Here is a 24,925-nt window from a genome sequence, read left to right on the forward strand (position 1 = left end):
ACCCCGGCTGGCCCCGGCCCCGGCCCCCCCTTCCTCTGTGGTGTTGCAAGGATGCTCTGGGCAGGGAGGGGAGGTCAGGCTCTCTCCTGGGGTGGGTTTTGTAGGGGTTTCTCTCTTTTCTAAGCACTTTTCAGTCCTCTTTGCAGTCTGCAGGACTCTTGGAGAGATGTTGGAGGGGGGGATGCGGCTCTGCATGGTCCCTGCTGCCCCCCGTGGGGCAGGGGCAGGAGGTGATGGGGCCGGGCATGGCAGGACCTGCCCTTGGCCACAGCCCATGGGGCTCCTGCTCTGGGTGCTCTGCCTAGTGCCAGGCCAGAGCTTTGACCCCCACCTCCTCCTTCCCCCCCCACGTCACCCTCGTCTGTGTCCTCTGGGGTGTGCTGACTGGTCCAGTGCGTGTGTGTGTGTGTGTGTCCCTGTAGCTGAGCTGTGTCTGTCAGGGGGTTTATAGGCACCAGACCCAAGTGCTGGCTTTGTTCTTCTCTGTGTGGCAGCCCCGAGTGCCCCCAACCCCTGGTCCACAAGTGATGGGGAGGTGCAGCCCCCTCTGGGCATCCAGCCCTGCAGCCTGCTCTGCTTTACACCACAGTCCCTGCTCCATCGGGACTGGGGTGGCCTCCTCATGCCTGAGGGCTGCTAGAAGGGGCAGGGGGGGGGTGGCCCTTCCCTGGCTGTCCTGCATCTGGGTATCAATGTGTGTGTAAATAGCTGAGGGGAAAGCCAGGCTGTCCTGCCTGGTGAGTGGGATGCTGCAGCTAGCCCAGGGCTAGCAAAAGCCGTGGTGGGTTATGGCTGTGGGCTGGTGAGAGGGTTTGTACTAAGGGAGGTGAGCACATGGGGGAGAACCTCTTCCTCCACCATGGAAATAAAGCTGCACTGTGCTAACCCCACACAGCTCTTCCTCTGCTCTTTGATGCATCCCATCAGGTGCTCAGTGGAGAACCGGCTGCTCCCCAAGCACTGCTGGGCTGCCCCATGTCTCTGTCTGAGCCAAGGCCCCACATCTACCAGCACAAGCTGGAGCTGCTCAATGGGGACGGGTGATGCAGGACAGGAGCATCAGTGGTGGGTGCTCCTTGGCCACAGCACATCCCCAACCTGGCCACATCTGCAGCAGGACCCGTGGGCCATGTCCGGATGTGTCTTCTGCATCAGTCCAAGCCTCAAGTGCCCCCAGGGTTGTGTGAGCAAGGGCACGGAGGGAGAGGCAAGGAGTCCCTGCAGAGCAGTGACCCACAGCACAGGGGTACCCAGCCCAGCACCTGCACTGGTGCCACACGTCTCCCACCACTCACCTACTGCCAAGCGCAGGCAGCTCTTGGAGGGGCAGTTTCCAGCTGTGAGCTCCATGGGATCTTGCTTTCCTCGGCCTTGGTTTCATGGCTTCACTGTCCCCCTGGCCCGAAAAGCAGCAGCTCCGTCCCTGTCGCAGCGATGCTGCAGCTCTGCAGCCCTCTTGTGGCACATGGCTGTGTCCAGAAGGGGAGGTCAGGAAGGGATGCTCCAAACGAGACCAGCAGCCGGACCCTGTGGGCAAGTGCCTGTATCCCTGCACACACCATTCACTGCACAGGCTCCACAGGCCTTGCCCTCTGCATTGCAAGCAGTAAGGGATGCTGCACAGGCAGGGGGAGCAGGGCAGGAGCTGGGGGAACAGCAGCTTTGTCCCCACTCTCCTGCATCTCCTCTGTCTCCTCTTTGCTGCTCCTCAGCCCAGCAGCACTGAGGGATGGGGTTCAGACACCCATCCGGGTCTGCTATCAATCACTTGCCTTCCACTCCCTTTGCTGGGATAGAACAGTAGAGCAGAAGAGACTTTGCCTATTGATCGCTTTGGGATGGACCCCAAAACCCCTCTGGGTGCTGAGGCACAGAGGGATGGGCAAGCTGGGTGATGCTGTGTGTCTGTGAGGAGGGCAGACAAGAAACCAGCGTGGGCTCCATCCAAGCTGGAGCTGGGATGGATCCCACCACATTCCCAGGTGTCCGGGAATGAAGAGGAAGGAACAGCCTCAAATAACCCAAAATAATTTTATTGTTGCTGTTGCTTCTGATACAAAACAAGGGATTCCACAAGGAGCCGCCTCCGTGTGCGGGACAAGGGGGAGCAGGGGCTGGGATCCAACACTTCCCCTCCCCCCCCAGATCAAACCAACCAGCAAGAAATGTCAATACCATAGAAAACACCACAACAACCAAAAACCAACCCGAGAGGAAGGAAGGGCCCTTGAGCTTTGTCACGCACACACAAACCCAGCTCTGCTCATTATTATTATTATTAATAATAGGTTTTGATTCTTAAAAATAAAAAAATTCAAAAAAAAACCAAAAAAGCACCTGTTGGAAAAAATAAAATAAAAATTAAAAAAAAACCAAACCAAACAAAAACCAAACCAAAATAATCCTAAACCCAAGCCCAGCCATGAGCCCCCCCCGGGCACAGCGCTGCGGCTCTGGCACAACCCAGAGCCCAGAGCTGCGCTATGGAAAAGCTTCTTCAAGTTTGCCATTAGCCCCAATCCAGTCCCCATTGACTGCCCCCAGCCTATGTGGGGGACAAACCAACCCCCCCTCCCCAAGTCCCAACCCAAGACTGCAGGAATGTGCCCTCCCCAGAGCCCCCGGCAGCCCCACGTGTGGTGGTTATCCATCCATAGGGAAGGGGGCATGGCTACAGTGCACTGACGCTGACCATTCAACACCAGCTTCGGAGAGCTGGAAGCACCTCAGGTTTGGTGATAAGGTAGTTCTGTGTGTCACCGGAGTGAATTAGCACCTTTCTGTCCTGTGGTGAAGCACAGGGTTGATGCAGAACTGAAGAGAGGGTCATGCAAAACTAAGGGGATGGCATTGCAGAGATGAGCTGGGTGAGGAACATTCATGAAGGAGGAAGGAAAGCCAGGACAGAGCAGTCTGGACAGGCTGCCTGAAGCAGCAGGGAGACCCCAGTTCACTTAACTCCCATTTCCCAGGCTCATTTTAGTGCATTTCACTTGTCTGCATTAACCAGAGCCCTCCCATCCCAGCTGTCCCCTTGGCCTGACCAAGATGTATGTGACAACCAGAGGGGAGGCACCTGCAGGCCCTGCTCCTGACAGGGGGGGATCTGGCCCCCTAAGCACCACTCACACACAAGAGTGGCTCGGAGTCAAGGGCTGTTTGCAGAGTGAAGCTCGGGCTGTCCCTGCCTCTTCCTCCCTCCCACTCCATCCCCAATGTTCCTGCTGCTGGGAAGCTTTTCCCAGGATTTCCAAGCACTCCATCAGTGCTGGCCAGGGAATGTGCCCTGCAGCATCCGCACACATCCAGCGAAGCCCTCCATCCCCACTGGCATGGGAAGCAGCCAGATGCTCTGTACCAGACTCATGGCGTTTACTTTGTCCAACCACATTCAGCAATGCAATCATTTTGCCTTTCCCCAGAGCTTCTCCTCCACAGAAGGACACCTTAACCCCTGGACTTGCTGGAGCTCTGGAAAAGCCCTTCCAGCTCCAATCTTTGGTGGCCATGCACGCGTGTTCAGCATCCTGCAGCATGAAAACCCTGGCTTCCCTTCAGGAGCTTGTGGTCCTGTAGCCTGGCTGCTTCCTGATGTGAGGTTCACAGCATGAACTGCCCCTTCACTCAGAGGGGACCTTTTCTGTTTGACAGAGCCTGAAAGGACCGGAGAAAGACAAGGAGAGGACAGAGAAAGCCAGAGCATGGGCAGTGTGGGGATGGGTTGGTTTCTGCACAAGCAAAGGAGGAACAAGAGCTGTTGGGATGTGCACTAATACCACATCGTGCCATAGCTCCTCCCAAAGCTGCCCCCAGGCCCCCCTCACATTTCCTGGCCTGTGCCCATGGAGGACAGGCAGCTTCCCCATGGTACCAGCTCGGACTAACACAGTACCTCGGTTAAAGGAGACAGGCAAGAGCTGAGCAGAGGACTGGGGGCCAAGGTCTGAGCCTTTGGCACAGGTCACCCGAGCTCGTTTGTGGTGTTGGACTCAAGCCCCCCGTGAAGCAGCGTTATCCCTGCATGGCCAAGGTGAGTGCTGAGCCCAGAGGGACGTTTCCCATCAGTGGGGGAGATGGTGGCAGGGGGTGCATGAGAGAGGAGGCAGATGTTTCCAGATGTGGATGGCAAGGCGAAGGACTGGACTGTCGGTTGGGCGGGTGGATCTCATGGGTGTTAGTAGAGCTGGAGCTGAAGCTTCATCCTCAGTGCTTGGCCCAGCTCCCCTGCTAAGTAGTTGAGGTGGTTCTTGGCCTCCAGTTTCTGCAGTTCCCTCTTGCGGTACAGGGGCACGCTCACGATCTCCAGCAGGTAAGTGCCCGGCAGGATCTTCTTGCGGCCGAGGTGCAGGAAGCTCAGCCCCTCCTTCTGGTGGATGCGGAAGTAGCCGTCCTCATTGCCATGGGATATCAGGTACCGCACGCGGTTCTCCAGCGGCTCCACAGCCGGCAGCAGCTCCAGGATGTGCTCCTTGTGAGCCAGGTCAGACAGGTTCAGCATCATGGACAGAGGAGCATCCACATCCATGCTGGCCAAGTTCACAGTGTGATCCTTCGGAAGGAACCAGGCATGTTACTTACATGTTACTTGCATGTTACTTACAGATACCAAGCAAAGCTCCTGGCCAGGTGAAGGACTTGATTTAGAGGAGTTCTGCTTCACAGAATCAGAATGGGTTGGGCTGAAGGGCCCATAATGACCTCCCAATCCAATCCATCCTGCCCAGGCCTGTGAAATCCTTGGGGGAGCCTTAGATAGAGCTTCCCTCTGAGGAATAACCTGTTATTTATAGCGACAGGTCCAGTCTGGAGTGAGGAAGTAAGTGCTTAACACTCCTCTATAACCCCATGGGAACTCCTCCCCTGTTCCCTTGCAAGGAAACACGTATGTTTCATTCCTTGGGTGCATTCCTCTCCAGACATGTGTGGTCAAACCACACAAGTGCATCTCACTTCAGATTGCCCTGATCTTCTCTAATGTGTTTGATTTCTGCAGGACTTCTGGACTCAGTGGCACTGACAAACACCCAAGCACCCAGCATAGGCAGATACAGAGCTGCTATCTCTGCCTGGACTCAGGCAGCTCCACAGGAATGGGTACAAATGCATGGGACCTACCCCAGGCACTTATCCCCTAAGTGCCCGAGCTCTTCCCTTGCTCCACCACATGCAGGATGCCATGGATTCCTCACCTGGTGCTTCTCAGTGCCATTGACACTGCGTCGCTGCCGACCCCTCTTGGGGTAGCCATTTATCTTGCACTCATAGCAGGTTTCAGGGGAGAGCAGGTTGTCCTCATCCTCTTCCTGGGGGGCAGGAAGGTAGGAACCCTTCCCAAAACCCAAGCCAGAAATGCAGTGTCTGGTGGCAGAAGAGCAGAGAGCCCCATCTCAGATGCATGCTTTGAGAAGGAAATCTTACCATTGCTCCAGGTTCTCCACATGGCACCCAGAAACACTTGCAGGATAGGATATAGGGTATAAGACATGGCTTGTACAGAATGACTTTAAATTGGATTGGTGGCCGAGAACTGCGGTGACTGAGCATGTTTGGGGGTACCATGCCCTTGGCAGCCTGCAGTATCCCCCAGGACCATACAGGGACTATCTGCTTACCCTTGTCCTGCTCGGAAGTAGCCTCCAGGACATCCACAGAGGTAACCTCCATCTGTGTTGGAGCAGCCATAACTGCAGGGGCTGCCTCCTGCTGAGCATTCATCCACATCCTGGCACCCACCAAAGGCTTGGTCAAAGTCAAAGCCCGATGGACAGACACACTTGAAGCTCCCCAGAGTGTTGTAGCAGGAGGCAGAGCCGCAGGCAGTGGGGCTGGAGCACTCGTTTTCATCTGTACCCAAAGACAGAACCAGTCAGAAACTCACTGTGCTGCTGGTGCTTCCCCACCCCATAGGACCAAGGGCATCTGCCCATAGCCATTGCTGAGCTGGCAGTGAGCTCCCTTCTGAATGGAATAGAATCACAGAATGGTTTGGGTTGGAAGGGACCCTCAAAGCTCATCCAGTCCAACCCCCCTGCAATGAGCAGGGGCGTCTTCAACTGGACCAGGTTGCCCAGAACCACATTCCCCAAGGGTGGCTGGAGAGGGATTTGGGGTTTCAATGCCCTCTATCCCCCATCCCACAGCTACAGGACACAAGAGCCCCCATCCCACACTCACCTACACACTGGTTCCACTGGTAGTGCTGCACGTAGCCCTGTGGGCAGCCGCAGCGGTAGCCCCCAAGCACGTTCTGGCATCCATGCTGGCACCGGTGGTTTCCATCACACTCGTCCACATCTGCATCAATGGAACCCAGATGGGGTGAGACAAACTCTGCCTGACTCATGGGCAGCACTGGGGGCACAGGACCATGCGCACATGGTATGTGCCTGGCAGCCAGTGCCCTTGAGGGTGCTCAGGTGGGTTCTTCTGCCTAATTCAGTCTCTGCAGCTTGGAACCAAATGACACCCACACCCTAACCCATCCATTCCCTTGCAGCCCCTACTTGGATGTTCTGGCCTTAAGATTCTGTTAGCTTTGATTCTGTTACCAGATCTACTCTGCTTCAGGCTGCCTGTGCTGGACACAGGCTTTTCTTTAGCATAGCATATGGTGGGTTTTGGCCAGCACGAGATCTCCCCTGATGAGCTACAGGACCATTCCTTTCCCAGCTTTGGCTGCTGAGCACTGAGACCTTCCTCTACTTGCCCAGGAGCCGGTGCTCCTCCAAGCGGGTCAGACACTGATCTCTTATTTGCATCAAGAACCATTCCTTTTGCAAATCCCATGTGGATTTCTGGTGCCTTACAATAAGGAGCAGTCCCTTCGGGCTGGACTGAACTGCCTTAGAGAACATGAATGAATAAGGAACCCTTCCCCATGGACCATGTCCAAGCCCCAGACACAGACCCACCTTCGCAGTTGACTCCAGAGCTGTCCAGGGAGAACCCTTTCTGGCACTCACAGTTGTAGCTGCCTGGTGTGTTCAGGCACTGGCCCTTGGCTCCACACAGAGAGGGCTGAGCTGTGCACTCGTTGTTGTCTGCAAACACAGGAGCCCACTTGTAAGCCCACCCCAGGGCTGTGGCTGTGCTCAGCTCTGCAGACAACCACTTCCCATCATGGAGCTTCCCCAAGCAGGCACTGGGAGGGCTGGAAAGTCTCTTGTGCTTAAAGCTAAGCCCTGGAGCCTTTACTCACCAATGCAGGAGGAGTGGTGCTGAGTGAAGCCTGGGGGGCACTTGCAGTTGAATCCCCCGATAATGTTCACACAGAGGAACTGGCAGTTGTGCTGCTTGGTGGAACATTCATCCAAGTCTAAAGCAACAAGCGCAAGAACACGTGTCTCAGTTTATCTTAGTGAGAAAGTGTCTTAGTGGTCTGAGTCTGTGACACCTGCATGGATATGGGGATGCCCAGTGGGTCAGTCCAGCCTCTCCCCACCGCATACACAGACACATTTAGAAGGTGCAGAGATTCCTCTCTGCTTATCGTGTAATCCCCAAATCCCAGGTCCTCCTGCATTCTTAGGGCACCCTCCTCACACTGCCAGCACCAGGAGGAGCCCTGACAGTGACATGCACAGCCCGTGATGCTGACACAGGTCTAAAGGGTCTGTGGAAGGATGAAACCCTAATGCATCAGTCCACAAGGTCCAGCAAGGCAGCTTTACCCTATCCAGCCTTGCCTCGTGGTGAACAGCAGGACCTGACTGGTCTGTTAACCAGCTCTTGTCACCCCAGCTCAGCTGCCAGAGATGGGGCAGGACCTCTGCTGCCTTCTCCTGCATGAATACCTTTGCAGATCTTCCCATCTTCTTGCAGAATGTACCCTCGGGGGCAGGAGCACTGGTAGCTGCCTTCTGTGTTCTTGCAAATGAAGTTACATGGCTTAGGGGACTGGTTGCACTCATCCAAATCTAGACTCGAGAGACAAGACACATCAGCATCCATGGGTTGTGTTGCTGGACTCTGTCCCCACCACCATTCAGTCTACATGTGGCAATCGCAGGTGTCATGGCCCCACATGTCCCTAAGATTCTGGCATTTCCTGCCCCAGATAAATGCATCTTTTCCACTCTCCAGGTGAGCAGAGACAAGGGGTTGGAGGGAACACCTCAGTCTGAGCCAGCACAACACATCTAGATCTCTTACAGGAAAAGAGCTGGATCAGCTCCCTGCTCAGACATGGGTGCTGTGGGACCTGGTGGATCTGAGTGACACCTTTCCCAGGCTGAAGAGATGGGGAGATGCTCCTTTTGAGTACAGGGAACATCAGGGATAGGGTCAGCCCTCTACTTCTGCAGCTTTGTCATCTCTGCTCATCAGAATTAAGACAAAGCCAGGCTGAGAACACTGGGGTTGTTCAGCCTGGAGAGGAGAAGCTGCCTGGAGACCTCAGAGCAGCTTCCAGTGTCTGAAGGGGGCTACAAGGATGCTGGAGAGGGGCTCTGCATCAGGGACTGCAGTGACAGGACAAGAGGTGATGGGTTCAGACTGGAACAGGGGAAGTTCAGGTTAAAGACAAGGAAGAAGCTCTTCCCTGTGAGGGTGGTGAGGCCCTGGAATAGATTGCCCAAAGAAGTGGTGGATGCTCCATCCCCAGCAGTGAGAGCTGGCCCTGGGCATGTGGAAAGTAGGGGTGGAAGCCCCCTAAGGCCAAGGGCTGTCCAGAGACGTGGGTTTCCTTGTCCCAGCTCACCCACGCAGGCGGTGCCGGTGATGTCTGCAGTGTAGCCCAGCCTGCAGTGGCAGCGGAAGGAGCCGATGCTGTTGATGCACTGTCCATTCTTGCAGAGGTTGGGCAGCACCTTGCACTCATCGATGTCTGCAGGAGGGAGGGAAGGACCTCTTAGTGTTGGTGCTGCCTTTGCCACCATGCTCCTGTGCCAGGGGAGATCAGACTCTCCCAGGGAGCCAGAGAACATGGGCAGAGAGATGAAGGGCCTGGAGCACAAGGGATGGGGAAGGGCTGAGGGAGCTGGGGGGGGTCAGATGGAGAAGGCTCAGGGGGGACCTGATGGCTCCCTCCAAGTGCCTGCAGGAGGATGGAGCCAGGAGGGGCTGGGCTGTGCTCCCAAGGAACAAGGGATGGGACAAGAGGAAATGGCCTCAAGCTGCACCAGGGCAGGTTTAGATGGAGCTGAGGAACAATTCCTGCCCCACAGGGTGCTCAGGTATTGGAAGAGGCTGCCCAGGGCAGGGCTGCAGGCACCGGCCCTGCAAGTGTGCACACAGCGTGGGGACAAGGTCCTCAGTGCCATGGGGCAGTGATGGCCTTGGCAGGGCTGGGAACGGTTGGACTGGATGAGCTTAAAGGGCTTTTCCAACCTGGATGATTCTATGATCCTGTATAAGATAATGTCACAGAGGTTTCTTGTCTGCTTCAGGCACTGTGTAGGTCTATCCCAGGGGAAGTCATCTGGTACCCACATCTTTGCCTTTGCCTCAGCTCACCTCTGCCATCAGTGGAGTACCCTGGCCCATGAGGACACATCTTCTTGTACTGGGCAGTCCCAGGCAGGGGGCAGAGCTCGCACTGGGGGCCCCAGCTGCGCCCACTGTTGCAGCAGCACTCAGACTTGGTGACCAGGTTGCGGTTGGTGGAGGACATCTGGCACATGGTTTGCAGCACTTCAGTGAAGCAGAAGCCTTGACGGGTGTCTGGGCAGAGAGAGGGAGGATACAAGGTCAGGATGTGAGTCAGGGGCATCTTCAGGGATAACCGAGCAGCTAGTCCAGCCTGTACCAGTCCCAGACAGGGGGGTAGTGTGGTTTGGGCACTGCTAAAGGCAAACCCGACACCTTTCTGCTCAGAAACACCTCAAAAGCATCATCTGCTGTTACAGAGGCTGCTCAAGCCCCACCAGGACTTGACAATTACCAATACACTCTGTGCCAGACGGGCTGACTTCAAAGCCTTCATTGCAGTCACAGCGGTAACTTCCCACCGTGTTGATGCAGCGGCCATTGGGGCAGATGCCAGGCTTGGTGCGACACTCGTTCTCATCTGGGAAGGAAAGAGCCACAAAGAGGTGAGGCACAGGCCACATTCCAGCTTTCCATGAGCCCCCGTGTTTGAAACACCCTCACATAGACCCTGAGGACAACTTCTGCATCCTTAAGCACCTGAGGAACACATCCACCTGCTCTGGACCTCTCCCAAAGCAATGTGGCTTTGGGTGAGAACCCAGCTTCCCTGCTGTGCCTAACACTGCAGGTCTGGGCTTGACACAGACCTGGAGAGACTCAATAGAAAGGACACATGGCATAATGTTGTGCTGGAAGTGTATAGACCATATGTCCAGAGGTGAACAGAGGTTTTGTGTGTGTGGGCATCTAATAGGGCATCCAGGAAGTTCTGACACATGGGCAGCCCTGGGGAGGAGCTGTTTGACAGAAGGGCATAATATAAAGCCACATGGACACTGTCTAGAAGAGGATGGTCTCCAGCCCCCCTGGGGATCCCTCCCAGCCTGCTCCTTGCTACCTGTGCAGCCCTCTCCATCCGGCCTGCGCTGCATCCCCGGTGGGCAGATGCACATGAAGGTGCCGATGAGGTTCTTGCACAGCATCCCTCTGGACTCGCAGTCATGCAGTCCCTCTGCGCACTCATCCAGATCTGCAACCGAGAACCTCGTGAGCCCACGTTCAACCTGCCAGTGCTGTTGAGACCACTAGGAGCTGAGTCCTTGCATCTGCACCACTGCAGCATCCCCTCCTGCCTCGGTCCAGGCTGGCTGGCACACAGCATGGACACCAAGGCAGGTGGGAGCAAGCCCAAGCCCAGAGATGCCAGCTCAGGAGTCTTCCACCCAGCACCAGAGACCCACAAAGTGCAGGAGCAGGGGAGGGTGTGGGACCCCCCCTGATGGGTGCAAAGGGGATTTTACCTCTGCACATCCTTCTGTCTTCTCGCAGGGCATATCCGGACGGGCACGTGCACTCATAGGAGCCAAAGGTGTTGATGCAGCGGAAGGCGCAGAGCAGAGGGTTCAGTGAGCACTCGTTGATATCTGGGGGGCAGGAGAGAGGAGAGAGCTCCACTCTGTGCTCTCAGCACTCAGGAACAGTGGGGGGTCCCCCCTCCCTCTGCATTCATCTCATAAGAGCTCTGTCCCACCAAGGCTTCCTGCCATGGTCTCCACCACTGATGGGTACCTGGTGTCAGCATCGCTGACAGAGCCCTTGCTGAGGCAGCTCCTGCATCTCAGTGGGTCCCCTCTTGGGCTCCAGCCTCAGAGGAAGCTGAAGGGGACCAGTGCTGATGTGCACAATAACTAACGTGGAGATGAGCCCCAGCCAGCCTTCCTGCCCTGCCCATTGGAGGCTGAGCTGCTGCTCACCCAGGCAAGTGACCCTGTGTGCAATGGGGCAAAGGGATTGCCCCACAGCAGCATTACCTTCACATGTCATCATGGGACCTGGCTCGAAGCCCTCATCACAGGCACACTCGAAGCCTCCCACCACGTTGGTGCAGGTGCCATTCCCACAGGGATTGCCAATGGAGCACTCATCAGTATCTGGAGGAAAACAGGACCATGTTATGGAGAGGAGCTAGGAAAGGTGCCAGAGCACTCAAACAAGCCCAGCAAGCTTTAAGGCTTAAGATCCTAAGGATCTTAAGGTCCTTTCCAACCCACTCCATGATTCTATGATAGAAGGAAGAGGAAGCAAGCTCTTACCCACACAGTTGACCCCTGTGTAGTCCAGGTTGTACCCAAAGGGGCACTCGCAGCGGAAGGACCCATCAGTGTTGATGCAGGCCCCATTGATGCAGACACCCAGGTTCTCTGAGCACTCATTGACATCTAGAAGGGAAACCGAGGCAATAAACCTCATGTGAGCACGTAGCCAACAACATCCCTGTCCTCTCAGCACTGACCCTGCAATCCCAGATGCTTCCTCTCCAGAGCTGAAGTGAGCATGAGCCTGGGAGAGCACCCAGTCCTATGTCCCTCCAATCACTGACATTCACTCTTACTCTCCAGAGAGCCTCTGGCTGCTTCTAGGCAGCCTCCCCATCCCTAGATCAGACCTTACCTTCCCGGGTGTCACCTGGGCCTGGGATAGCTCCATGGCCATATGGACACAGCTCCTGGAAGGCAACTGGAAGAAAGCAAGCAGAGAAGTGAGGTGTTTTTACAAGGGAAGTGTCCTGTTGCTGTGCACCACTGAGAAGAGGCTGGCACCATCCTGCTGGCACCTGCCTTTGTGCTATTGATCTGCACTGATGAGATCCCCTCTGTCTGCTCTTCTTCGACCAACCAAGCACAGCTCCCACAATCTCTCCTCATCAAAGAGATGCTCCAGACCCCTGAGCATCCCTGTGGCCTCTGTTGGACCCTCTCCACTATGTCCAGAACTGGACATAGTCCAGTAAGGGCTCCTAGGTTTGAAGGCAGTATTCTCCAGATGGAGGAGAACACTGTGCTGGTTGTCTTGCCCTTGCTCTGCACACAGAGCCACCTCTCCCATGGAGCTGGCTCCTAGCACACCTACCATTCCCTTCCTGCGGACACAGCTCACAAGGGTCTCCCCAGCCTTCTCCTGGCATCTTGCTGCAGCAACAACGAGCCTTGGTGGTGTTGAAGGCCTTGGGGACAGAGCACTTCCCGTTGTCAAAGCGAGTGAAGCAGAAGCTCTGGCGAGTATCTGGGAGAGGATGGGTTATGCACAGCTCGTTGCAGACATCCATTATCCTCCCTTCCCACCCGGATGAGCTGCACTCACCAAAGCACCGTCGCCCGTTGTCGGACAGCACAAAGCCTGGAGGACACACACACTGGAAGCTGCCAGGGGTATTGGTGCACGTCCCAAAGAGGCAGATGTTGGGCTCCTCTTCACACTCGTTGATATCTGGGAGCATCAGGAACACACAGAGCAGCCAAAGGTGACTCCTTTCATCATTGCATTAAAACCAGCTGTGAAGCTGTGATGTGTGCAGAGCATCATCCCAGCCCTCACCCTTAACCCTCCCTGAGGACTTATGGGGCAACGAAGAGGCACAGCAAAACCACCAAGCCTCCTCTGTCATGGGATCAGGCCTTGCCTTGCCTTGCTCTGGGTCCAATTGCTTTCAAGAAGATACTTACTGGTGGTGATGCCCCAGCCCGCTCAGGAAGAACAAGGGAATAGTCCAAGGTCACCCCTCAGTGCCATGGGTTAGTGGTGGACTTGGCAGCCCTGGGGTCAAGGTTGGATTTGATGACCTTAAAGGGCTTTTCCAACCTGGCTGTTTCTATGGTTCTATGGAGCAGATGAGCTGTGCTGGAAAGGGAGGAGGCACAGAGCCAACATTACCGATGCAGTTGTCGTTCTGCACCTCGTAGCCGGGGGGGCAGATACAGCGGAAGGAGCCCTCCAGGTTCTGGCAGGTACCCGGGGAGCAGGTCCCAGGCAGGCTCACACACTCGTTGATATCTGCACAAGAGAGGAAAACACCCGGGATAGCATCCACGCTGAGCATGGAGGGCTTGGGCACAGGTACATCCCTGCCCCGCATGCAGCTGCACCCTTCTCTTCCCAAAACATGGAGAGGAAGCAGGTAAGACATTTCCTAGGATGCTCTATCTCACGTACCCTGGGAATATGGACTGACCCCTGCAGGACCTGGTGCTGCAGGAGGTGGAGTGATGGGCACTGAGTGCAATGTGCCTGTCTGTGCCCACAGCCCCTGGTTGCAGGGTAGCTCCCAAGGCATCCCTTGGTGCAGGGGCATGGATAGGACATTTCTCCTCACTGCCTGCAAATCTCAGCCCATAGAAAGGAATTGCCTTGACTGTTCCCTGCATTGCTGGAAGGGAGATGCAGGCATAGTGAGGCCCAGTCCAGCTTTCATGGGCAGTCAAACGATCAGGCTTTGGTTGTGGAGGACCTGAAGCCTTGCAAGTGGGGTTCTCAGTTGCCTCCAATAGGATCATCTTGGGGACCACATCTCATAGCACTGCCCAGTGCTAACCACACCAGCATGCAGCAAAACCCCCAGAGGAGGGCCAGCCTGCTGCCTGAACACTCACCTACACAGTTCTTGCCATCAGGGGTCCGGTCATACCCCTCTTGGCACAGGCACTGGAAGGAGCCGATGCTGTTGATGCACTGACCATTCCGACACACCTGCCCCACCAGGGATGAACACTCATCAATGTCTGCGGGAGGGAAATGAGAAGCACGATGGGAAGAGGGATGTGCATCGTGTGAGTGTCAGTCCTACCCCTCTGACACATCCAACTACCCCTACAGCCACTGCCAGCTGACAGCCTGTTCCCTGTATGCCACCGTGTATGCCCCCCAGCCAGTGCCACGTTGGTCCCAGTCAGCAATCCGTGAAGCCAGGATTTCACACAGCTCACCCATGCAGTCGTTGTTGTGTGTGAGCTCGAAGCCAGGGAAGCAGAGGCAGTTGTAGGAGCCAACCGTGTTCTTGCAGGTCCCATTCCCACAGGGCTGTCGGTCACACTCATCAATATCTGCAGAGAGAAGGTCACAGCTCATTCAGGGGCTGGGTGAGCTGAGAGCCACTGGTTTGGGTGTGCAGATGGGGTCCAGGCAGCTGCACAACACCCCTGTGGCTTTCAGGGGCATCCTGGGACCTAGAGGACACCGTGGCCCTCGGCTGTCCTTGGCACCAGCCAGCGGGTGCTGGATGGAGCTCACATCCATCCTGATGGGTGCTTGCCAGCAGGGCTCTGGCAGCCACACTGACCCATGCACATGGTCTGCTCCCCCGTGGCCTTGAAGCCGTTGTGGCAGATGCAGACGTAGCTGCCCTCGGTGTCCACACAGTCCCCGTGGCTGCAGACATTGGGGATCTCCTGGCATTCATTGCGACCTAAAACAAAGCCAAATGGGCACCAGTGAGCAGAAGGGATGGACCAGATGGGAAGAGCTGACACGCTGCTGGGCACTGCGTCTGTGAGAAGCAGGGTCTCTGTTTCCTGAGAGCTGGCTTCACAGAGAACAAGATTTATGCATCATGCTGGTGCCCTCAACATAAAAAGGACATGGAACTGTTGGAACAAGTCCAGAGGAGGCCACGAGGATGCTCAGGGGATGGAGCAGCTCCTGTATGGAGCCAGGCTGAGAACATTGGGGCTGTTCAGCCTGGAGAGGAGAAGCTGCATGGAGACCTCAGAGCAGCTTCCAGTGTCTGAAGGGGGCTATAGGGATGCTGGGGAGGGACTCTTCATTAGGGACTGTAGTGACAGGACAAGGGGGAACGGGTTCAAACTGAAACAGGAGAGGTTTAGATTGGATATAAGGAAGAAATTCTTTACTGTGAGGGTGCTGAGGCACTGGAATGGGTTGCCCAGGGAGGTTGTGAATGCTCCATCCCTGTCAGTGTTCAAGGCCAGGTTGGACAGAGCCTTGGGTGCCATGGTTTAGTGTGAGGTGTCCCTGCCCATGGCAGGTGTTGGAACTGGATGATCTTAAGGTCCTTTCCAACCCAACCCATTCTGTGAGTCTATGATAATCACAGCACAGCCAGGCCTTAGCCCACAGGCTTGACGAAAGACAAGGAACCCACACATGGGACTGGCCCATCCTTCATCCTGTCCATTGGACATGGAGCATCCTTCATCCTGTCCTTCCTCTGCTCCACACATGGGGGTCTGTAAAGCCACCTGAAGAGCCTATGCAGGGGTGTCAGCACCTCACACACGTGTCTCTGGATGGAATAGGTAGCAAAGAGCTCCCCTCTTACCCACGCAGGCTCCGCTGGGTGACAGCTTGTATCCGGTCGAGCACTCGCACCTGTAACTGCCTGGGATGTTGATGCAGTCGGCATTGCGCTGGCAGAGGTTCTCCCCACTGCTGCACTCATCGATGTCTATGGGGAGAGCAGTGCAAACCTGGGCTGTGCCACCCACAGCCTGGCAGGGCTGGAGGGGCTCAGGGCAGGCAGCTGAGGTTAACCTTTGGTTTGGGCACATCAGGGGCAGGTTTGGAGCTTTCAGGAAAGTAATGGGTATAGTGGCTTTGCAGGAAAAGAATGGGAATTTCAGTTCTCTCTCAAAACTTGGAGTCACATTTGCAACAAAAAACAAACCAAAAATGGAGAAAGGGAAAACCAGGCAGGAAAATGAACAGAAATCAGCACATTTTGTCCAACCATTGATGTGGAAAATGAAGATTTCAAGAAGGCTGAGAGCATGTACACTCTGTCCATGTCTGCTGACAGCCCTCACTCTGGTGCCCCATGGGGAGACGCTGATGCCACCCTGAGATCCCCCCTCGTGGGCATCCTTGGCAGTGTTGCCCTGGCTGCCCCATTACCTTCACAGATGAGCAGGATGTTGTTGTAGCTGAATCCAATGGGACACTCACACCTGAAGCTGCCAATCTGGTTGATGCAGACACCATTGGTGCAGATGGCAGGGATCTCACTGCACTCATCAATATCTGCACACAGACAACATCTCTCAGCATGCCAGGAGGGCAGCAGGGAGGAAAGCAGCCCCCATAGCTTCTCTATTTCCTTGTCTTACCTCTGCTCAGGACTTCGTTTACCAAGGGAGGGGAAGGGAACAAGCTCACAACCACTGCAGGCAGAGAGCAGAGGGGCAAAGAGCTCCCAAAGGCTCTACTCACCAATGGGCTTTCCCGTGTGGATGTCGATGATAAAGCCAGGAGCCTGGTTCCCACACAGGATCTGGTACTCGGCTGCAAGAGGAACATCAACGTCATGCCTGTCCCCACAGCACTCACCCCCAGGCACCCTCTGCCACACAGGATGCTCTCCCTTCTCCTCCTGTCAGTGTCTGTGCCTCACAGTGCAGGGGATGGCTGGAAGGGCAGCAAGGGGCAGCCAGGGTGACTTACGGCTGGCTGGAGTGGGGCAGGGCTCGCATGGCTTGTTCCAGGCTTTGCCAATGTTGTAGGAGCAGCAGCACATCTTCTTGGTCATGTTGAAGGAGAGCTCGTTCTCACACGTGTCGTTGTAGTTGCGGTAGCACACGCTCTTCCTCATGTCTGCAAAGGCAGCCCCAGTGTCTTGTGCCAGCCCCACCACTGGCACTGCCAGATCCCTGCCCGCAGCTCCAGACCATGCCATACCCATGCAGTTATTTCCTCCATTGACTTGCATGTACTCAGGGGGACACACGCAGGTGTAGTTGCCGAGGGTGTTGTAGCAGGTCCCGGGCCCACAGATCCCAATGTGAGCAGAGCACTCATCAATATCTGCCAAGGAAAGGAGATTGGAGGTCAAAGCACTGGGCAGAGGGGGAAAACCCGACAGGGGAGTGGTGATAGGTTTGGCACAAGGTTCGGATGGGCCTGATACAGGGACAGGGTTTGTGATGAGGATGGGAAGACTGGAAGAGAAAGGGGAAGTGATTCTGCCAACCACTCCTAGGGCAGCCCAGATACACACATGTTGCACACACATGCACATGTACACACGTGTGTGCCATACACGCCAGGCTCACAGGCACCACACTGCAGCTACCTTCACAGATGCGCGTGTCCTCATTGAGGTAGTAGCCAAGGGGGCACTCGCACTGGAAGCTGCCAAAGGTGTTGACGCAGTTGCCACCCTGGCAGAGCCCCGGCAGCTCCTGGCACTCGTCGATATCTGAGGAGGGAGAGCAGGCAGGGGATGGTCATTGCCTGCCAGAGCAGTGCAGGCAGTGCCTTGACGCTGGCATCCACAGCGGGTCCATCCCACCACCTCCAGCCCCTGCTGGAGCACACCAGAGGAGAGCACACACATCCTGTTCATCACTGGTGGTCAGGGCTCAGCGTGCACCCAGCCAGCCCAGTGTCACAGCAGAGAGTGCCCACACAAGGCTGGGGTTTGGGGTCCATGTCCGCTTACCTTCCAGGATGACAGTGATGGGGTTGGGCCGGAAACCTTCCCCTCCAGGGCACAAGGTCTTGTATTCAGCTGCAGAAAAAGTCAGTCAAGGGGGTCCTGGGCTTAGTGGGCTCCCATGAAACAGGAGGGGCAGTGAGAACCAAGAGAAACCCAGGAGACACAGGCGGTGAGGATGGTGATGGAGCATCCTGACTCCCACTGCATGCCAAGCCAACTGTATCTGCCTGCTTGCCCTTGAATGGGGTTATTCCACATCCACATGCTCTCCCCTAGCCCACTGTACTGGAAAGAGGGATCCCAACCTGTATTCCTCAGGCACAACCAGCCTGGTATCCCGCACCCCATCTCACCACTCCCACTGCACTGACACAACAGGCTTACTGCCTTCTCCCTCAGCTCCCCTTGCTCCATCATGATGCTACCATACCCTGGACCAAGGACCCCCAGCCTCAGTTGAAAAGCCACAGGGAAGTGGCCCCATTTCTCTTCTCAGCTCTATGCTGCCCATCCAGCCCATGCCCAAGCTCACCCCGGGGATGTTCCCAACTCACTTGTGTTGGCTGGAGGACAGAGCTCACAAGGGTTGCCCCATGCACGCCCCAGTGAGCAGCAGCAGGATGCCCGAGTGACCCCAACTCCAATCTCTGCGCTGCAGGAGATCCCCCCATCTCCTCGATCCTGGGTGTCGAGGAAGCAATTCCCAACACGGGTATCTGCACAAAGACAGCAGTGGGTGAGGAAAAGCCGCTCCAGTAAAGACTTGTGTGCACAGGAGGAAAGAATGGCACTATTGCTTCAAGAAGCAGGGAGAAGGATAAGACCCTAGTGCTGAACCAGATGCCCACACTGTCCGTCTGTGTTGTACTGTCCTTGCAGCTCATGACTTTGAGAACCCTTCAAGAATAAAGGGTGTCCAGCCTTGCATGCCATCAGTATGGGTGGGGAGCATGACCCAAATCATGCCCCCAGTAACCCAGGGCCTTTCAAGGAACAAACACTGAAGAACAGCTCCAGAGCTGCCCAGGAATAACATTACTTCAACCAGAAGAGCACCCACACTGGTGTCACAAGGTGGACCAGGCTTAACAGGAGGTAGGGACTCTTGTGCTGCTGCAGTGCTAAGCCCAGCATGGACATCCCTGGGATGTGGGATCAACAGGGAATGCCAAGGTCTTGGATGGAAGGTGTCCTCTCCACTCACCCACACAGCCCACACCAGTGGGGTTCAGCTCAAAGTCCTGTGGGCAGTTGCAGAGGTAGCTGCCAGGGGTGTTGACACAGAGACCGTTGATGCAGTTCACAGGGTCTGCACATTCGTTGATGTCTGCAAGGATGGAAAGATGAAGACTGAAAAGTGAATAGATGAAGAAACCACAGAAATCCAGCCCTAAGCTCTGCACTGTATGTCCAGGACACATCCTCACGTCCACAGTGTTTCTAAGGCTCTTCATGTGATGGTAGGCAAAGCCCTTCTAGAAACAGACCTTGCTTTGCCCTACTTCACCCCACTACACACAGAGTCAGAAGAAAGGAGCAGAGCCACAGCTTTCTCTCCCATCCACCTCCCACCAAGAGCAAGGACACGTCACCACATCACACAGGGATGCTGACATGGCTTTAAGCTGCTAGTGCCACTCCCAATGTCATAGCTGGGGCAAGGTCCCACCAGCAGATCACAGATCCTCATCCAAGAGCCCTTATACCTGTGCAGTTGCCTCCACTCCTGTCCAGTTCATAGCCCTCATCGCAGGCACAGCGGAACATCCCAGGCAGGTTCTGGCAGGTCCCAAAGACACAGATGTTCTGGAAAGTGCACTCATCAATGTCTGCAAAACAGAGAGAGATGAGGATTCAGGATCTGGCGACCCACCTGAAAGCAAAGCCACAGCCTTGCACCACCAGGGGATGGTTGGGCTTGCTTAGGAACAGCTCAGGTGGTGACAGTGCAGTGGAGAGAGCAAGACCAGGCAGGAGATGGGCACTGGACCTCCTAGAGCAGCAGTCCGAGGGCTGGGCACTCACCCTGGCAGGCCTTGCTGTCCTCCGTGGGGTTGAAGCCCATCTCGCACTCACAGCGGTAGCCCCCGGGGGCATTGAGGCATTGGCCATTCTCACACAGGTTCACGTTGTCCGCACACTCGTCCACATCTGGAGAGAGTCAGAGGCTGAGCTGGTGTCCACCCCATGAGCTTGCCCAGGAAACCCCCTTGAGCTACTTTCCACCCCAATGCTCCCCCATTGCCTTGACCCTCCCCAAACACATGCTGAGCAGAGGGGGATCTCTGCTGCAGGCTGTGGCTCAGCGCAGGCTGCAGTGGCTTTGGGGGGACACCTGCTTTGGGGAGCCCCCAGCCGGGCGCTGCACCAGGCTGGTGGTTCCCAAGGGATGACTCCATATCCCAGCAGGATGCCCATTGAGTCTTTGGGCCTCACCAGAGCAGGAGAAGCCATCCCCATTGAAGCCTTCTCGGCAGGCGCAGCGGTAGGAGCCTGGCGTGTTGACACAGTTGGCATTCAGGTTGCACTTGTGCTCTTCGGTTGCACACTCATCCAGGTCTGGGAGGGGAGAACACCCTGGTCAGTGCTTTGCCTCTGGCCTTCCCTCTAAGCCCAGGCAGGTAGAGGACAAGCAAATGGCCCAGGAGACCACAGCCTCCAGGCACCTGCAGCACTCATGATGCTCCAACACATCTCTGTGAGCCCCTATGGCCATGAGACACTCCCATGGCAGTGCTGGCACACACAGGATGGCAGTGAGACACTTCCACACACATACCCACGCTCCCAGTACCACCCCAGTACAGACACACGTACCCTTACATCCCTTCACAAGTGTCCGTAGAACATCTGGACACACAAAGACCCTCTCCAGGGATGAGGAACTCACCATTGCACTTCAGCCCATCTCCAAGCCAGCCTGTACGACACTTGCATTTGAAGCTCCCAGGCACGTTGATGCAGGAGGCGTGCATGTCACAGTTGTGAGCCCCAATCTCACACTCATCAATGTCTGCAGGAAGGAAGGACATCAGAGCTGACACAGCTCAGCCTCCCTCAGAGAGGAGGGGGTAAGCTCCTGCTAATGGGTCTGGGTACCAACAGCTCCCAGGATGCTGAACCCCAGGGCATGGGAACAAGGTGCTTTGGGGAAGAGGCTGCCCTGAGTTGTACAACTCTCACCCTGCTCACCCCTGGAAGATGAAGACAAAAGGAAGGGCATGTCCCTGGCTTGACTATCAACTAGGAGAGTGCCAGTTCCTGCCTTGGCAATCTGCCTGCCCACAGGGGCTCCCAGCACACAGCCACATCCCCAGGTGTGCCCAGCATCCCGCAGTGCCAGGCTGGTTTCTGTCCATGGCAGCTACAGGAGGTGTTTGTGAGGGCTCCCACCAGCACCCTCCCAGCCTGGTGTGTTCCTACCTGTGCAGCCTGTGGTTCCCTTCTTGACAAAGTAGCCCAGCTGGCAGTGACAGATGAAGGAGCCCTTTGTGTTTTCACACTCGCCATGCAGGCAGATGTTAGGGTTGAGATCACATTCATTCACGTCTGCAGGAGAAAAAGGACTTTCTTGGAACGGCACAAGAACCATGACACAACTCTGGGGTAACCCTCTGTAGCCCTTCCTCCATCCAACAGCAGCCCTGTGATGCAGTGCTGGCCACTGCCTTGGCCTCACCAATACAGGTCTTCATATCCAGGGATGCCATGAAGCCATCGAAGCAGAGGCAGCGGTACTCCCCAGGGATGTTAGTGCACTGCCCCCCATCGCAGATGTCTGGATTATCCTCACATTCATCAATATCTAGAGAGGAGACCAGAATAAGGTTGTTAGAGCCAGTGAAAGGCTATTGTGGGAGCAGGAGGGAGTCACAAGAGGGACTTTGCTCTAAATCACATAGTGACAGGACTCTGGAGCCTTTAATGAGGAGCTGGACATTGCAGTGCAAAGCAAAAACATCTGTCCAGGAAAATCACCTCTCTGGAAGTGACTTAAAGCCAACGCTAAGGCTGACTGGCCATGGATGCAGAGGTCCCTGGGGCAGCACCTATGAGAGCCAAGCTGATTGCTCACCTGCACACGATCTCTTGTCTGGCATCAGAGCATAGCCTTCACTGCAGCTGCATTCATAGCTGCCCTCCGAGTTGGAGCAGTGTGTGTCACAGCCACCGTTGGTTATGGTGCACTCATCAATGTCTGGAGGAGAAGGGAGAGGTCAGGCAGCTGCCTGGGTCATGGACCCATATGTGTCTTGCAATGGAGCTGCTCACAGGGCCCGTAACAGGGACAAGGTGGGAGAGGTGTTGAAGAGGAAACAAACCCCCCCAGCCACGAGAAAGCATCTCCTGCTTTCCATGCCAACCACTTGCAGCTTCACAGCTGATGACCAGCCTGGCTGTAGCTCAACCAGGAGATCCCCCCTTGCCTTTCCCTCAGACACCCCACCAAGCATCTTAAGAGGCATGAGGCCAGGAGGGTTCTGGATGTACACTGGGGTCTTGGCACAGCTATTTGGCAAAGAGAAGCACTCACCAACACAGCCCTGCCTGTCCAGGGTGGCCTGGAAACCCGAATCACAGGCGCACTGGTAGGTACCAATGACGTTGACACAGCGTCCATTGCGACACAGGTTGTCACTGAGGGAGCATTCATTGATGTCTGCAGTGGGAAGAACAGTTTGAGCAGCCAACCACGCTGACATCACGATGAGCATCATCTGGTCCCCTCTCTGGGTACCCCCCACCTACTCCTCTCCCCAGGCTGAATGCCAGTGCCCCACTTCAATGAACAGCAGGCAGAAACCAGACATCATAAGTGCAATGAAACCCTGGGAACGACCTCAGTCCCTCCCTGATGAGTGTGTTCTACCCCCATTCAAGTCTCCCTGTACCATTACCCTTGAACACACTCTGGTTCTAACATCATCTCACCTATGCAAGTGTTCCCTTCAGACGTCAGCTCGTGTCCAGGAGGGCAGATGCATTCAAAGCTGCCATCTGTGTTCATGCAGATCCCACCTCTGCACAGCAGTGGGTCCCGCTCACACTCATTGATATCTACAGAGAACGACATGAAATCATAGAATCATAGATGGGGTAGACTGTCCCCTTCAGTTTGGTTTTCCAGGTGATGGGGTGGAGCTGGTGCCATGCACCACAGTCCCATCACCACAGAGGGACAGCACAAAAGCCAACAGGGCAGCAAATGCAGGGCTTGGGTGGATTGATGGCTGAAGTATGCACTTGGGAAATCACAGCTCTTGTCTTGAGTTCAGTCGAATGGGAAGTGTAACATGAGGAGGACAGAAGTCATTAGCATTGTGCACATTAGGCAGCAAGGACTAGAAAGATAGTTCCCAGCTCCCATCCACCTAGGACAATGTCCTAGGGTAACAATGTGAACATTCTTGTTACCAGCCTTCAAGTAGTGCCAGCATCACACACAGGACTAGGAAAAGAAATCTCATTACTGAGAGAACTTAGCAGGGCATCAGTGGGACTGTGAATCTCAGTATCCCAGAAATGGAGATGGAAAAGGAGGAGCAGGATCAGTGTGAACTGTGGGAACCCACACCACAAATGGCATGGAAAGACACAAACCCACGTGAGTGGCAGGGATGCGTTATAAAGAACTCAGAGAATCAAACATAAGAAAGAAATCCATGGTATTGAATCAAGCCACAGACTGAAGTGGTTTGACAGCCCAAGCCAAAGCAGAAAGAGCAGAATATGAAGACTGTCAGTCAGACAAGCTCTCCTGGCTAGACAGATGAGGAGAGGACCATGGTATGCCAGGAATTGGAGGACAGCAACAGTCTGGCTGACTTACTGGAGACAAACTGAGGTACTGAGGTCATTGAGGGGGGATTTGTTTTAAGCTACAAACAAGAATTACTCAATTGAAAGCAGATGAGAAGCTGACAGAAGACAACCAAGCATTGGCCAGATAGGAGGAGCTGTAAAAAATGATCTGAGGAGAAAGGATGATTAAACGGGCAGTGAAAGGGAGCCCTTACAACCCTAACTGGGAATAGAGTGGGGTAGAAGGATGTAGATGGTCTACCAGAGCTCCTCATGCAGGACTTCATCTGTGCTATGTGTTTGGGGAACTGGACAGGGGCTTGATTAATGGTTGAGGTAGGGAAATGCTGCAGATCCCAAGGAACAGTGAAGGAAGAGCAGCAGTTGATGAGATCTCACCCAGAAGTGAGACCTGGTTGAGAATCGTTTTAGTACAGACTGGGTAGAAAGCAGGCCAAGGAAAACGGGTTGAATCAGCAAGATTCAAGCTGGAAGCTATTGAATGGTGAACCTCTTGCTGAGCAAGGTATTTCTCCATGTTCTCATGCCAGTGGAGGCATTTGATTTAATGGCACGTGGCTGTGGGATGTGCAATGACAGCAGTGCTATGAAGACCAAAGCTTAATGCGTCTTCTAATAGGGGAGTAGAAATAATAGGTCTATTAATCTCAGTAGTGATCTAATCATAATATAACTGACAGCTCCTTGCAAGGAACATACCTTGTCTAAGAAGGGGACCAAGCTACACGTAACTGGATTAAATGACTGATGTACTATGTGAGACATCATTTAGGGCAGGTAGATGAACCAAGTTAGGAAGATACCTGTGGTGGCATGGAGACATCTAGAAAAACATCTACAAGTGGAGAAACATCCTGCAACGGTGTTGGAAAAGACATGGGTCAATGTAAGGGTTGAACATGAACCATGTCTGGAGATGGGTGTACATTTAGAGTGTGGATATGTAAATAATCAGTGGCAGAATAAACAGAAGATGGGTAACACAAGGCTGAAAAGAAGTAGAAGGAGATGAGACATCACCCAAAGGAAAGAGCCAAGTGTGCATGAGAACTGGAGCTCACAGCCAATGAGTTCAAGCTGCTGGCCTGGCAGAGCTCCACTGGGCAGTAGCCAATCTCCAGTACCAAGGTTGCCATCTCCCTACATACCAGGCATGGTTCCTGTCCCAGCTCAGTGGCAATGCCAGGCTTGAGCTCCAGCTGCTGGTGGCTGAAACAAGAGGAAAGGTTGGTGGCCAAGGTTTGGTGCAAGGGGAGCTCGAAGTGAAGGAAGAATGAGCATTGTGCATAG

The 24,925-nt window shown here is 55.0% G+C and overlaps 1 protein-coding gene across 3 annotated transcripts in view; it reads right to left on the reverse strand.

Annotated features, from left to right (window-relative positions):
* Positions 1–2,017: 2,017 nt before the first annotated feature.
* Positions 2,018–24,925, reverse strand: part of LOC101873380 (fibrillin-2) — an 87,153-nt gene continuing 64,245 nt past the window's right edge. For all 3 annotated transcript variants that reach the window (XM_031055007.2, XM_031055004.2, XM_031055006.2), the window contains exons 27-65: positions 22,745–22,870; positions 22,347–22,472; positions 21,888–22,010; positions 21,492–21,617; positions 21,236–21,361; positions 20,703–20,825; positions 20,249–20,371; positions 19,838–19,963; positions 19,519–19,641; positions 19,017–19,139; positions 18,367–18,528; positions 17,816–17,884; positions 17,447–17,572; positions 17,053–17,178; positions 16,819–16,968; positions 16,588–16,659; positions 16,273–16,398; positions 15,701–15,826; positions 14,702–14,827; positions 14,349–14,465; positions 14,016–14,144; positions 13,300–13,419; positions 12,730–12,855; positions 12,499–12,651; positions 12,040–12,105; positions 11,682–11,807; positions 11,400–11,519; positions 10,890–11,012; positions 10,487–10,618; positions 9,881–10,006; positions 9,454–9,660; positions 8,699–8,824; positions 7,794–7,916; positions 7,199–7,315; positions 6,912–7,040; positions 6,175–6,294; positions 5,613–5,844; positions 5,190–5,358; positions 2,018–4,549 (exon numbers count right to left, since the gene is read on the reverse strand). In XM_031055007.2, the coding sequence (XP_030910867.1) occupies positions 4,175–4,549; positions 5,190–5,358; positions 5,613–5,844; positions 6,175–6,294; positions 6,912–7,040; positions 7,199–7,315; positions 7,794–7,916; positions 8,699–8,824; positions 9,454–9,660; positions 9,881–10,006; positions 10,487–10,618; positions 10,890–11,012; positions 11,400–11,519; positions 11,682–11,807; positions 12,040–12,105; positions 12,499–12,651; positions 12,730–12,855; positions 13,300–13,419; positions 14,016–14,144; positions 14,349–14,465; positions 14,702–14,827; positions 15,701–15,826; positions 16,273–16,398; positions 16,588–16,659; positions 16,819–16,968; positions 17,053–17,178; positions 17,447–17,572; positions 17,816–17,884; positions 18,367–18,528; positions 19,017–19,139; positions 19,519–19,641; positions 19,838–19,963; positions 20,249–20,371; positions 20,703–20,825; positions 21,236–21,361; positions 21,492–21,617; positions 21,888–22,010; positions 22,347–22,472; positions 22,745–22,870 (5,264 nt within the window). In that variant the 3' untranslated portion in view covers positions 2,018–4,174. The remainder of the gene's footprint in view (positions 4,550–5,189; positions 5,359–5,612; positions 5,845–6,174; positions 6,295–6,911; positions 7,041–7,198; positions 7,316–7,793; positions 7,917–8,698; positions 8,825–9,453; positions 9,661–9,880; positions 10,007–10,486; positions 10,619–10,889; positions 11,013–11,399; positions 11,520–11,681; positions 11,808–12,039; positions 12,106–12,498; positions 12,652–12,729; positions 12,856–13,299; positions 13,420–14,015; positions 14,145–14,348; positions 14,466–14,701; positions 14,828–15,700; positions 15,827–16,272; positions 16,399–16,587; positions 16,660–16,818; positions 16,969–17,052; positions 17,179–17,446; positions 17,573–17,815; positions 17,885–18,366; positions 18,529–19,016; positions 19,140–19,518; positions 19,642–19,837; positions 19,964–20,248; positions 20,372–20,702; positions 20,826–21,235; positions 21,362–21,491; positions 21,618–21,887; positions 22,011–22,346; positions 22,473–22,744; positions 22,871–24,925) is intronic.

Source organism: Melopsittacus undulatus, chromosome 19, assembly GCF_012275295.1.
Source record: "Melopsittacus undulatus isolate bMelUnd1 chromosome 19, bMelUnd1.mat.Z, whole genome shotgun sequence".
NCBI classification, from domain to species: domain Eukaryota; kingdom Metazoa; phylum Chordata; class Aves; order Psittaciformes; family Psittaculidae; genus Melopsittacus; species Melopsittacus undulatus.